Source organism: Argopecten irradians, chromosome 6 (assembly GCF_041381155.1).
Source record: "Argopecten irradians isolate NY chromosome 6, Ai_NY, whole genome shotgun sequence".
Taxonomy (NCBI): domain Eukaryota; kingdom Metazoa; phylum Mollusca; class Bivalvia; order Pectinida; family Pectinidae; genus Argopecten; species Argopecten irradians.
This window is the reverse complement of record NC_091139.1, coordinates 27,538,579-27,553,597: the sequence shown is the minus strand read 5'-3', so window position 1 is coordinate 27,553,597 and position 15,019 is coordinate 27,538,579. Positions and strand designations below refer to the sequence as shown.

General features: G+C 32.5%; 1 protein-coding gene across 6 annotated transcripts in view; it reads right to left on the bottom strand.

Moving 5' to 3' along the window:
* Window positions 1–500: 500 nt before the first annotated feature.
* Window positions 501–15,019, bottom strand: part of LOC138325504 (F-BAR domain only protein 2-like) — a 42,881-nt gene continuing 28,362 nt past the window's right edge. For 4 of the 6 annotated variants that reach the window (XM_069271201.1, XM_069271204.1, XM_069271202.1 and 1 more), the window contains 10 exons: window positions 14,777–14,844; window positions 14,350–14,519; window positions 13,570–13,602; window positions 11,018–11,175; window positions 10,578–10,780; window positions 9,832–9,987; window positions 7,271–7,403; window positions 6,683–6,885; window positions 5,910–6,139; window positions 501–5,505 (listed from right to left, as the gene is read on the bottom strand). In XM_069271201.1, the coding sequence (XP_069127302.1) occupies window positions 5,462–5,505; window positions 5,910–6,139; window positions 6,683–6,885; window positions 7,271–7,403; window positions 9,832–9,987; window positions 10,578–10,780; window positions 11,018–11,175; window positions 13,570–13,602; window positions 14,350–14,519; window positions 14,777–14,844 (1,398 nt within the window). In that variant the 3' untranslated portion in view covers window positions 501–5,461. The remainder of the gene's footprint in view (window positions 5,506–5,909; window positions 6,140–6,682; window positions 6,886–7,270; window positions 7,404–9,831; window positions 9,988–10,577; window positions 10,781–11,017; window positions 11,176–13,569; window positions 13,603–14,349; window positions 14,520–14,776; window positions 14,845–15,019) is intronic. The other 2 variants (XM_069271203.1, XM_069271207.1) reach the window with 2 other exon arrangements.

Sequence of the window (15,019 nt, the reverse complement as noted above, 5' to 3'; positions counted from 1 at the left end):
TACATGGTCCTAAATCCTGGCTAGCCAAGGATTACGACCCACCTACTCCTCTTAAAAGACTTTACCCTTGGCTAGGGAAGATGACAGTACTATATCCACAGTAGAGGCAAGATGCCTGATCTGCTGATGCTGTTACTTGTATCCTTGCTTTGCACATCACTGATGATATCCAACTTGTCATTCGGTTTACATAGATTATTATCAGTTGCATCACTGATGAATCCAGTAGCTTTTCACATCTTCCAAGATTGTAGTCCAAAGAGTTATGGCTTCAGGGTCATGGAACAGTCCTAGACTTCAGTTTAGACTTATCCAATTAAAATATGATGTTGTGTAACATCATCATTGATTATATTAAAATATAGGCATCTAAATATTGCAATGGTGGCAGGTTGATCTAATGCCAACAAAATATGACAGATTCAGGTTTTGTGCATACTTTGATCACAACTGTAAAGCATACATATTTCCAAGCCAATAAATAAAATAAAAGAAACAAATGATATTCAAGGATTTATTCCTCCATAAATAATAATTTTGATATACATGTAGATTTGTATCAATCTAAGAATATATACACCATGACAAATTTCATCTTAACAGTAACTGCACTGACAAACCATTCAGAATGGTTGGCCATTTGGCTTGCATTTTCATTTTTCTTTAAAAACAGTCTAAAATCTCTTACAATTATTCCACATAAATATACCTTACATATTTTGCCCAAGACAATCATACAATAAAAAATGGGGGGAAAAAACAAAATCAGGCAAAATAATAGAAAAAAAATTGTCAGTTTTCAACGTTCAGACGGGAAACTACACAAAATGGTGGTCCAACAAACACTATGGGAGAATTAACTTATGCCTTCTACTCCTGAATATCTTCTGTATACATGATCTGTATACGGAAATAAATATAAGCAAATAGTATACATACATCTATTGCACATCAATAACAGTTAACAATTATTAGTAAAACAAAAGTGCTGTAAAAGTATAAAATATTCTCCTTCTAAAGCCAGTATCAAGGGGGATAACTCTATATATTTCAGCAGGGGTCAGAAATCTCAGATTATGTCAGAAAAACCTGCCTATTCTATGTTATACTGTTTAATCACAGGAGTAAATTCCCGATTTTACGACCGTTTCACTCCCAGATATTTCATAATGGACTGGTCTAGTCTTTGATTTAGAAGAGTCTAAATGTGTCTTTAAGGGGTGAATGAGTAAATAAAACAATTTAAATTTTTTGGATTCTTATGATATTCCTTCTGCCATTGTAGAGTTAGAAACTTCACAACAATGTAATGATTGCGTGCTTTTTAATTATGTGATTTGGTTTGTACATAATAATAAACATATTAAGTACTACATACCAATTATCACTAACAAATACATAACCATTTGCTGTGACACTAGCCATTGTAACTATTATGAAAACATTAAACAATTAAATCGACCAAACCTGCCTGACAAGAGCACTTACATAAGTAACCTAATAATTTTTAATAAAGTTAACAAAGCCATACATACAAAAATATGCACCACAGAAACAAAAAACAACAGAACAAAACACAACAGGGATAGAGTTAACAAAACAGTCATCTTGGGTAAGTAGAAGCAGAGTTTTAAATCTTTCTGTGTATATTCAATGTCTTGTTTAAAAACTTCATGTATGATATTTTTAGCTCACTTTAATTAATTTATGTGCCAATATATCAAACTGATATAAGAGGTAGGTTTTCTCTTAATTTAAACTTATTGATTGAATAGCTTTAACAAAGAATGAGACAACTATTAAGTTATATCTATCTGTATAGCAACATTTATTCTAATTATAGTAACTTTTCATCTCAGATTTTTGACATATCAGCAAGATGCTGTTGCTGCTTACCGAGTCGCATGCTGACACATATATACCTAAACCACAGGAATATCATACTGTGAAGAAATGATTTGAGTGATCTCTAGAACCTAGTACTACCATGTCCACAGTATGATTTAACTCATTGACCCCTAAAAATTCATAATGAACTATTCCAGTCTTTAAATAAGAAGAGTTCAAATGTATCTTCAGGGGTGACTGGGTTCATTAATTATGTGAATTTGATAATAACAATCCAAGTAAAAAAGACCAATGTCTATAACAGTATATTATCAAAATATTCCATAATAATCCTGGTACAACATTTTAGATTTATAACATGATTTCTCATCTAGAATGAAATATATATGATATATTGACAAAATATCAGGCATAAGATTTACATGTTCTAAACACATAGTGACTTTTCAAGGTGATACAATCATACCTGATGGTGATGGCAATCATGAGTTCATGAATGACGTGAAAATATCTTGAGACTACCAAAGAGATTTATAGCTGCTACAGTTAACATTAAATACACAAAAGTCTGACAAATGAAACCCCAGACTAGATACTGACCTGTTTGGGACATGGAGGTACAAAAAAGTACCCGATGGCTTTGAGGACCATGGGAGATAACAATTAATGGTATGGTATGATTAAGGGGAGGTAACCTGTAATGGTCATGAGGAGATATATTATCATAGTGATGAAAATCAAGGGCAGGGCACCTATTGTGGCGATTAAGATCAGGGGAGTTAATCTATCATTTAGATAGACTTGGATCAGGGGAGATAACCTATCATGAATATAACCATAAAAGGGAGATTAACCAACATGGAGTCGACTATGAAGGAGAGATAATGCCTACTAGGGGGAGTTAACCTGCAATGGCAAAGATTAACAAATGGAGATATATGTATCTTCCATCATCATAGCTACCAAAGAGATTTAACCTACCAGAGTTGACTTTCAAGGGGAGATATTTACCATGTGATGAATGGCAAGGGGTATAGACTGACATAGAATGACCATCAGGGGAGATAACCCAACATGGAAATGACTTCCAAGGGGAGGTAATTGATGGCTATCAACGGAAGATAACATATGATAATGCCAATCAAAGGACATATTTCGAAATGAAATAAAGTGAGAAGAAAATCTTTGGGGATGGTGCTGTAAGGGAAACAAATATGTAGGGATGTCATATGGACATGAGGTAATCAAGGATTTCCTTATAGCTTAATGCCATTTAGCTCAACATTCGGCGAGCAAAAACAAAAGTTTGAGGTGAATAAGTTAAGTCAAACTATGTGCTTGAAAATGCTATAATTTCTTGAGAAATGAAAATGGTACACTGGATAAAATCCCTGCCCGTCACCCTAAACTCTGTTGTAAGACAACCTTGGGTATAATTCCTGTCTATTTAAAATGAACACAACCATTACATTTCTGAAGACGATACATTGATAGAATACCACTATCCGTTCAGAGTAAGCTTCGTAACAGAAGAATTCAGGACCTAAGGATTTTAAGGATTAAATCGAGAAATATGTAAATTCTTATAATTCCTAATGGAGGTCAAAATGACTAAAAAATTTGTAAAGTGTCTCGCAGAATCTATTTTACCAAATATTTTTAGAAGAATTTTTACAAAATGTGAAAATATTCATGTATGTATTGTCTAGATGATGACATTGTTTGTGTAATTTGCTTCATGTAATTCTAGAATTTAGAAAACTCTGATGTGAATATGGCTACAACACATTTTTATAATTTACTGGATTTTATGTTAAATGCGTTAGCTACACAATATAATAATGGACATACCTAATAATGCCAACATTTCAAGGGACAAATAAAACAAAACACAGAACACAGAAAAAAACACAATGACATGAATGATTTGGGGATTCCGAGTAAATAGTGACTGTTATGTGTACAGTCTGTTAATCCTAACTACACTGTATGTGATAAATGATCAATCAGGAATAGTTTACAAACGTATCATATTACAGAATATCACAGATGAAAGACAAGGTGGAAAATAGACGATTTAAAACAGGGGTAATTACCTACAATATCACACACTGAATCATGTGTACACACTTTATAATTCTTTACAGTATCGTCCACCCAGTATGATAATGAACACAGTGTTTATCATTGTGTGAGTGGAAGTTTAGAAATTGGATTTATAATAACCCAGTTGAGAGGTGAATGTACAATTAACTTTTTCTCTGCTACTTAGTTTTGCGATTCCTCTTTTAAAGCATTTTCGCTGAAATCAAGTTTCAGATTTAAATGCAAATACCTTTGAATTTAATTGTGCAAGAATTGTGGAAGATATCAATTTGTGGTGATAAACTTTCGTGAATTTACTTTGTTCGCAAAAATAAATCACACACTTTAGAAAGTTGGTTAAGAGTAGTTGTGAATAGTGTATGATTTTGTTGGTCAGAACTGATCTACCAATCATCAGTCATCAATTCTAAAATTCTCAAACATATCTAGCCTTTCCTACTTTAAATTTAAATGATTTAGAAAGTGTATGGCTGGTCACCAAAACATCACATGTAAATGTATCTTCTCTTGACGAAACAGTGAAGATTTCATGATGTTTTTTCACTTATTTGATTATGATCACAGAATAATTCTCACATGGTTGTTATAGATCTTATTACCAGAAACCCCACTTCTCTAGGTGACCTGCTGTGAGTCAACTAGTGAAGTCGGGTCACATGAGGTCACAGGGTGTGACCTCATGTGACCCCACTTCACTAATTGACTTTACTACACTAGATAACCTGATGTGACCCAATTAAAACTGTGACACCACTGCACTGTGTGACCTCACTATACTGGGTGATCCTACTGCACTGGGTGACCTTGTGGCCACATAACACTGACTGACTTGTGTGACCCTGTGACCTTGTGTGACTTCACTATACTGAGTGGCCTCACCACACATGGTTTTCTCTTGTCTTGTGACTTAATTTGTTGGATGGCCTGGTATGGTGACTCACAGAATGAATCCTATTGGAATGGTAAAGTATGCAGTCTGAATCAGACCAACAACATATGATCAGGGAGATGTATAACCGTAGTACACGACTAGCATTTCCTTATATGAATTTGGTCTCAAGTTTATCATCAGTAACAAACAGGATCACAATGGCATTTTGTCATCAAAACACATAACAGACTCTCAAGCAATGTATCTCTTTCCACTTCTCGCCATTTCTTAACACAACTATTCTATATCTCATAATTTTTAAACAAATTACTCTGTAAAATATTGCAATTTCAACATTATCAAATCCTTGAATTTACATATCTCAATGAACTTTAACTATATAGGAATGATTTTTGAATATTATAATAATGCATATTTGTGCAATGTAAAGAGAACGAGTGTGCTGGTTGTGAGTTCCCTGCTGCGTTGATGTGTGGCGGGATTGCGTCTGGTGAGATCGTACGGTGAGTTCTATCTTGTGTGTTGTGTATAGGTGTCCTGCTGCCCTCGCTGTCCTATCCAGGGGAGGTCACCTGAGTAAATGTTTCTTTGTCGCCATGGTGGCGGCCATCAATATCATACACTGGACTGGGTCAAGTCTGGATCCGCTACATACTTGCCTGGAAGTCAAAATATCCACAATTACTGCAAGTACATTTGAAACACAGTTAAACTTTGTTTAATTAAGTGTCAGATTTGACAGGAAGTCTGAAAAGTCAGGTGTCTGATTAGACAGGTTTCACTACATATTCGAGTACATCTAACTGGATTACTCTGACAGATGAATCAGAGTTTAACCATGATACTTCTGACTCTATTCTACAGGTAATTTTAGATAATGCAATTTTAACATGTAATTTTTTTTTACAAAATGTAAAATTTTTACTAATTTTCTTAAAAACAATTTTTTTACAAAATGTAAAATTTTACTAATTTTCTTAAAAACAATGTTATCACAAATTATTGGTTGACGATAAAAAGATCATGATTCTTGATTGAGTAAGAACAAATATGGAAACCATACCTGCACCAAAACGTTTCTTTGATAAAGATATCCTGTAGCCTGTCCCTACTAACTCAAAGTCTATCCCTGATAGTGAGGCGCCCTCCGATATAAACGTCACTGCCGTTGTATTAGGTTTGGAGGGCCCAGACTTGAGGTTAAACTTAGCTCTTATACTTCCTGCACTGCCTTCTTCACTCAGTTCTGCGAGGTCATTTAGCTTCCAGGTAGCACGCTGGTTTTCTTCATTCCTGAGGGTTCAATTGAAGATTGATTAACTATGGAATATACAAGCTTTGTTTCTCAACATCCATGAATAATCTATCAAACAAATTCAATGTATGTATTTATTTAGGGCTGCAGTGACCAAGTACTATGAATTAACTTTCTCGCCTTCAATTTAATTTTGCAAATTTCGCGATTCAAGTAAATTTACATTAGATCATCTATGCAAATTTCCATCTAAATCATAATTTTATTGATGCGTTTTTCAATCAATGGATTTTAATTTGTACAAGCTTGTTTTGAAATGAAAATTGCAAAATTCAATTGCCATGAAAGAAATATGGTTTACAGTAGTTAAGATGTCAGACATAATAAGACTGGCTCTCCACTCCTGGGTTGTGAGTTTGAAACCCATGTGGGCAAAAGTTAGCATTCAGTTTCCAGGTGGGTGGTTTTTTTCCAGGTACTCCAGGTTACCTCCACCTGCTTAACCTGTTTTTAATTTGGTTAACATCCTTTTAACAGCCCTGGACAAGCCAGATACAACACTGACAAACATTACACCTTACCAGTTTCCATTAGGAATACTCTGCATGCTCTCCACGCCACCGTTGACCAACACCGTGGCCGTAATGTTCTTTAGGGCACAAGGCGTGGACATGGACTTAGGGTTGTACTTGTAGTCTAGTCTGTAGTCTGTGTGTTTGTCCTCACACTTCCAGTACACCACTAGGGGTAGGGGACAACTTTCCACACCTGGTTGGGGCTTCCCCTGTAATGTAGAATTGGTCAGCTTCATTATTGGCAAACAATAAAGGTCAACCTCATCTTATGTAATTGTAACCAATATAGGCCTAGTAAAGCTTTACCTGCTTTTTAAACAAGTTTCCTTGTCTAGATACTTATTTCTTTGTTGTTGGTCAACATACAGGTGTCATAATCCTAACCTACCATATATCCTAGTTGAACTTGTAAAGCTTGAGGCTAGAGGAGTATGAGTAAAAGACAGAATAGCACAAGTCATAGAAAGACAGGGTGATACAATGGAAAATATATCCTCCCCCTTAGAGTCAGTGAGAGGCTGAGCATACCTACAGTTACTTCCTGGTACAAGTAAGGAACTAAGAACAACTGTATTATAACCTGGTATTACTAACCTGGTATTTGAGTATATCTATATTAAAGTATGACGCTGACTTATTTTCCTCCCCCTGACTTCGGAGATGATCTGTTAAAGCTGACATGTTGAATGTATATATATTACAGTCCTCCACAGCATTTTGTGATTCTCTGTCAAAAAAAAAATAAATAAATAAAAAAAAAAAAAATACAAATATGTATGATCACTTCATTTCGATAAATAAAGTAAGAAACACAATTTTGAGATATGATATTTATCAAGATGAAAGAAGAGGTCATGCTTTTACCTAACAACAATTCCTTGTACAGGTAACAGTAAAATACTCACTCTACAATTAATTGTTTATTTAAGATGATGTTGTTATACTCAGTCTACAATTAATTGTTTATTTAAGATGATGTTGTTACTTGTAAGAAACAGTTGTTATACTCAGTCTACAATTAATTGTTTATTTAAGATGATGTTGTTATACTCACTCTACAATTAATTGTTTATTTAAGATGATGTTGTTATACTCACTCTACAATTAATTGTTTATTTAAGATGATGTTGTTATACTCACTCTACAATTAATTGTTTATTTAAGATGATGTTGTTATACTCACTCTACAATTAATTGTTTATTTAAGATGATGTTGTTATACTCACACTACAATTAATTGTTTATTTAAGATGATGTTGTTATACTCACTCTACAATTAATTGTTTATTTAAGATGATGTTGTTATACTCACTCTACAATTAATTGTTTATTTAAGATGATGTTGTTATACTCACTCTACAATTAATTGTTTATTTAAGATGATGTTGTTATACTCACTCTACAATTAATTGTTTATTTAAGATGATGTTGTTATACTCATCTAAGTTTATGATGATGTTGTTATACTCACTCTACAATTAATTGTTTATTTAAGATGATGTTGTTATACTCACTCTACAATTAATTGTTTATTTAAGATGATGTTGTTATACTCACTCTACAATTAAATTGTTTATTTAAGATGATGTTGTTATACTCACTCTACAATTAATTGTTTATTTAAGATGATGTTGTTATACTCACTCTACAATTAATTGTTTATTTAAGATGATGTTGTTATACTCAGTCTACTAGTTTTAATTGTTTATTTAAGATGATGTTGTTATACTCACTCTACAATTAATTGTTTATTTAAGATGATGTTGTTATACTCACTCTACAATTAATTGTTTATTTAAGATGATGTTGTTATACTCACTCTACAATTAATTGTTTATTTAAGATGATGTTGTTATACTCAGTCTACAATTAATTGTTTATTTAAGATGATGTTGTTATACTCACTCTACAATTAATTGTTTATTTAAGATGATGTTGTTATACTCAGTCTACAATTAATTGTTTATTTAAGATGATGTTGTTATACTCAGTCTACAATTAATTGTTTATTTAAGATGATGTTGTTATACTCACTCTACAATTAATTGTTTATTTAAGATGATGTTGTTATACTCACTCTACAATTAATTGTTTATTTAAGATGATGTTGTTATACTCAGTCTACAATTAATTGTTTATTTAAGATGATGTTGTTATACTCAGTCTACAATTAATTGTTTATTTAAGATGATGTTGTTATACTCACTCTACAATTAATTTAAGTTTATTTAAGATGATGTTGTTATACTCACTCTACAATTAATTGTTTATTTAAGATGATGTTGTTATACTTACTCTACAATTAATTGTTTATTTAAGATGATGTTGTTATACTCAGTCTACAATTAATTGTTTATTTAAGATGATGTTGTTATACTCAGTCTACAATTAATTGTTTATTTAAGATGATGTTGTTATACTCACTCTACAATTAATTGTTTATTTAAGATGATGTTGTTATACTCAGTCTACAATTAATTGTTTATTTAAGATGATGTTGTTATACTCAGTCTACAATTAATTGTTTATTTAAGATGATGTTGTTATACTCAGTCTACAATTAATTGTTTATTTAAGATGATGTTGTTATACTCAGTCTACAATTAATTGTTTATTTAAGATGATGTTGTTATACTCACTCTACAATTAATTGTTTATTTAAGATGATGTTGTTATACTCACTCTACAATTAATTGTTTATTTAAGATGATGTTGTTATACTCAGTCTACAATTAATTGTTTATTTAAGATGATGTTGTTATACTTACTCTACAATTAATTGTTTATTTAAGATGATGTTGTTATACTTACTCTACAATTAATTGTTTATTTAAGATGATGTTGTTATACTTACTCTACAATTAATTGTTTATTTAAGATGATGTTGTTATGCATACTCTACAACTAATTGTTTATTTAAGATGATGTTGTTATACTTACTCTACAATTAATTGTTTATTTAAGATGATGTTGTTATGCTTACTCTACAATTAATTGCTTGTTTAAGATGATGTTGTTATACTCACTCTACAATTAATTGTTTATTTAAGATGATGTTGTTATACTCAGTCTACAATTAATTGTTTATTTAAGATGATGTTGTTATACTCACTCTACAATTAATTGTTTATTTAAGATGATGTTGTTATACTTACTCTACAATTAATTGTTTGTTTAAGATGATGTTGTTAAGTCTTGAAATATTTTTGATTTGAAAGCTCAGTGTGGCTGGAGCTGGATTTTCCATGAACACTTTGACGACACCAGCAGGAAATGACATCATGACGTTGCCAATGACCTTCACCATGCACCTGTAACAAGGTCAAACAAAGGTCATTGTATCATCTAGGACTTTAATGCAATATACATGTATCACAAAGGTCAATAGGTTAAAATAACCACAAAAGTCATCATAGGTCAATACAATCCAAAGGTCATCATAGGTCAATACAATCCAAAGGTCATCATAGGTCAATATCAACATAATCACAAAGGTCATCATAGGTCAATTTCAACATAATCACAAAAGTCATCCATCATAGATCGATTCAATCACAAATGTCATCATAAGTAAATATCAATAAAATCTTAAAGGTCATCATAGGTCAGTATAATCACAAAGGTCAACATAGGTCAATACAATCCAAAGGTCATCATAGGTAAATATCAATATAATCACAAAGGTCTTTATAGGTCAATATAATCACAAAGGTCATCATAGGTATATAACAATGTATTATGCCAATGTATTAGGATTTAGCAAATCAATATTGATAATAAATGTTATATTTAACATATATGCAAACTAAAATACACTTTTAACAGGTATTATATAAATGATGCATAAATCGGAAATTCTTAATATGTTTTATGTACAAATCATAAGAGTTAATCAACTTACTGTGTAGCGTCCGTGCCCTTGAAGTAAGCACTGATATTCTCTGTGAATGCGATGGCCAGAGGTACAGTGTCACTCTTGCCAATAGTCAGCGGACTCGGTCCTCGAGACGATCCAACTAACATGGAGGTCGTACTGAAGGTCATGCTATCTGACCGACCCATTAAAGAGGCGGGACTATTCCTACCCGAGGGTCGCGATGGAACCTAAACAAAATAAAACGATTTGATACTATTGCCTGTTTAGTACATGAGGATACTTTAACAAGATGTTCCTATTTAATATCATGCTATCACAGACCAATAATGATAAATTGATACTCTAAATTACCAATTTGCAAAAATTTGTTAAATTACCCAGTACATATCTATGCAATTGGCTATCAATAATGATAAGATGTCATATAATGATTATAATACTGATCCATTATCAGCCATACGTACCGGAGGTATGATGCCTTTATTACGAGATAACGGCCGAGGTATGGCAGCTGGGGGTAGACTGATGCCCCCTCCAGGGGGTGAGGTGACGTGACTAGATGGGGAGGGCAGGGGGTTGGACCCTTCACTGCCTATACTGCTGTTAAGTAGTCCACTGACATCTGTAAACACATACATAACATATTATTACTTGCTTGGATAATATTTTGGTTAGGATTGCTTACAAATTATCATGTATTTGTACTTATATATCATTAAATCGTTTTGTTTTCGTTAAGTTTTTTTTTTTTATATTAAATGCTTTCTGTTTTGTGTTTCATTGAAAAAGCTCAGAGAATAAAAACTGGATATCTGCTGATCATCAAATTTTGCCATCAATATGTTTCCTTGCAGGTGCTGTTTGCAGTGAAGTGAATAAAGTGATGAAGATGAATGTGCATGTTGTGTATCTTTGAAAATTATCATACTGATAGTTTTGAACTTCAACTTCAGTTTTCTATCTTGCTACACTGGTGGTTTGAGTAATTTCCAAAGTGGTGAAATCAATGGAACTTAATATGATGTATGTTACCCATTGGAAGATGTTCACAAGACAACACCCAAGAACAAAGCAATGGTTTATATGTTGAGGAATTGATTGTGAAGCACATAACTAGATAAGGAATTCAGTGACAGCAAGAAATGTTTATGGCATCAATAATAAAATAAAAAAAAAAAAAAAAAAAAAAAAAACAACAACAACAAAAAAACACCATCCATTAATGTCTGATTAAGCCGATAATTTTTACAGGTAATTTGATTTAAATGTCTCTAAGGTGGCAGGTCTAAGGTAAAATTGTGTGCTTTGCCAATATCAATGTTGAAATTTTATGGTATTGTTGAGCAACATGTTTTGACATAAACAGTATAGCTGTTTTGTTGTTAAAGAGATACACTATAAAACAACAAATTGCATCTCTTGATGGCTGACTGGTTAACTATGAATAAAAAATTAGGAAGTGTTTTTGTAGCACCAATATCTCCAGCTATTTAACATACACAATGACAATTCAGTATACCAATCTCAAAAGTTGTGATATGATTTAACTTATCAAAGAGTTTTAATACTACATTTACATCTATCCTACTAAACATAGCTTAGCTATAGCCAATAAATCGGTTCTATACTAACCCACCTAAACTATGCCTGTCATATACATACATATATCCCACCGGTCACCATACACCACACCTCTCAGCAATGTAACCACGTTCTGATTGATCAGAGTTTCTTCCCTTTGATTTAATACGGATGAAGGGAAGTAACTCTAATAGCTCAAAATATATAACCACTACTGTAACTTTAACATCCACCACAACTTTCTTTTACCATACACAATACATCAGTCACGAAATACTGTAAACCAACTTCCTTCTGGGGCTAACATTTCGGAGGTTTATTTCTCAATGAACCAAGTCCAGAATAGCACACACTTGAGAAAGTCTTCTAGCTTTATTATTGCCTAAAAGTGTCCAGAAATAGACTTTACTTTGTCATAAAGCTTAATTTTGTACATGTAAGAAGTAAATTAACCTTCCCTGGCTCCGATATCGCAAATCAAAAAGCACAGACTTCAGTCAAAACTACAGTTATATCCTTTTTATCAAAAATGTTGACTTAAGTTTGTTTTGAGAAATCGAAACCAGCTCTCAAAACTATTACATTTCATTCCAGTTGGGTTACAGTATTTCAAACTCATACTACATAAATTGTAATCGGATAGCCCATCTGTTATCCAGTGACTTTCTTGATGTAATGTACAAAGCATCTATCACCAGTGTAATATGACTTAAGGCTTCCTATTTATTTGCTGTGCTTGGCAGAATTAAATTGTGACACCATTGACAAGATGATGCATCTAATATAAGAAATTCCAATAATGCAACACAATGGATATTTTCGCTTGACATTTTGAATCAATTTTTTTAATAAAATCTGGCCTAATGCAGGTTTGTTTTGTTAATAAAGTGATAAAAGACATCTTCAATTTTCATTCCCTTTATAATTAGTTTTGCTAATGACTTGCCAAGGCACAGACAAATAGAAACTTTCAAAGACTCATTTTTACACTGAATCATATATACAGTCAACCTTTCTTATCTCACAAAGTGAATGGGTGTTACCACAAGATTAAGGGTAGCTGGATATACTTTACAAACAAAAGGGAACATTCCTTTTTTTCTAGTTTTCAGATTTCAAAACAACAAAGTTTGACTGTATATATGACATATTCTATTACAGGATCATCTGCCCTTGAGGGCAGATACTGATAGTTATATTTAATATTGGTGTTAAAAAAAATTAAAATTATATCATTTTCTCTGAAAAAACAAACACATGATGTATCAATCAGTACCTACTGCACTTACAAGGGCAGATAACTGTAATTTTCAAAAAAAACCTATCATTTGGCACACCTGCCCAAACCCCAAATCATTGATTATATCATTCGATACACCTCTGCTAGACCAAAATCATACAATATAGATCTGTACACAAATATGTTGATTCTTACTGAGTTTCTTTGGTGGACGCTTAAGCTTTAAGACTGTGTTGAAACAAAAGATGGAAAAAATACAATATCTTAATTAAATGATAAGAAAATTTCTATGAAACACATAAATAACACAATCTAATTAATTGAACTCATACAGACAAATACTCAGAGTTATACAGACAAATACTCAGAGTTCAAAGTCTTATTTTGTTTGGTCCGTCATGACCTGGCAATTGAACAAATTGTTTTTTACAATTACTTAGAGAAGTAAAATATTTGTAGAAGTATTCCATCTTCAATCAAAAGGCTTTGCAGGTCATGAAACACATCCTTCACAAATATTCTTAACAATGACCAAAAATGAAACTATTGAACAAACTAGGATTCCATCCCATGAGAAAGCCTTTGATCCATAAGTACATATTAAAGTTTTGGTTGTATTTGATCCTATCTATTTGAATTGGTGGAGTGTTAATACTACATGTATATATTTCTGAAAATCATTTGTATACAATGGACCAGTGATAATCCAAACATTTGCGTCCCCAGTCTAAACCGTCCGGATTACGAATAATAAAAAATATATATTTTTTCTAAATATTTCCGTCTATGTTTTGCGAGGTTTCCTGGTATCGCTGTCTGGATTATCGCGGATCCATTATACTTAGCACTTACATTAAAATTTGTACATAAATAACAAAAATTTTATAATAAATACTCATTACAACATATAATAACTTCACAATAATGAACAGAAGTTGACACAGTGGCGAGGGTGTGCGTTGGAGGTATACTCACTGTTATTAGGGGTGGTGCTAGCACTGGGCAGTGCATTATTGTGTAGTCGGGTGTCGGCCATGGGGGACAGTGGGGAGGGGAGATTATAGCCCCCGCCGGTGGGGGTGGAAGCACTTGATGAAGCAAAAAAATCTAAATTTAACAAGTCCAGACCTGCTGGCTTTAGGGAACTGTAAAGAAAGTAGAACATATGTTAGAAATATAAAATTATAACTTACAAAATATATTTTTGTCTTTCAGAAAAACACACAAAATAAAATATTTATTAAAGATATTTCCATTTCAATCTAAAAGCTGTAAACTAACTCAAAGTTCCACATGAAGGATACATGTTACTCAGGGTCCTGACTGGACCTGGCCTTTGTACTCTCACTTTGATTTTGATAACAATCAGAGATTCCAATTTTCGGTGGACAACAAAACTTACTCTAATGTATCTGACTCTGACTGAGACCTTTTCATTTTCTTATCTGTTGGAGTCTGACTTCGCTTTTTCTGAAAAAGAAAAAAGTTATAAATATTGATATGTGGTTCAATGGACTTTAATCAGTCTCTATGAATTCATTTCAAACCTAATTTTGTGCTTTTAATGGTGATCTGCAATGAGAATCCAGGATATATAATTTGGTAACAATCGTCTTATAAGCAAACGTTTTTATCCTAACTCATA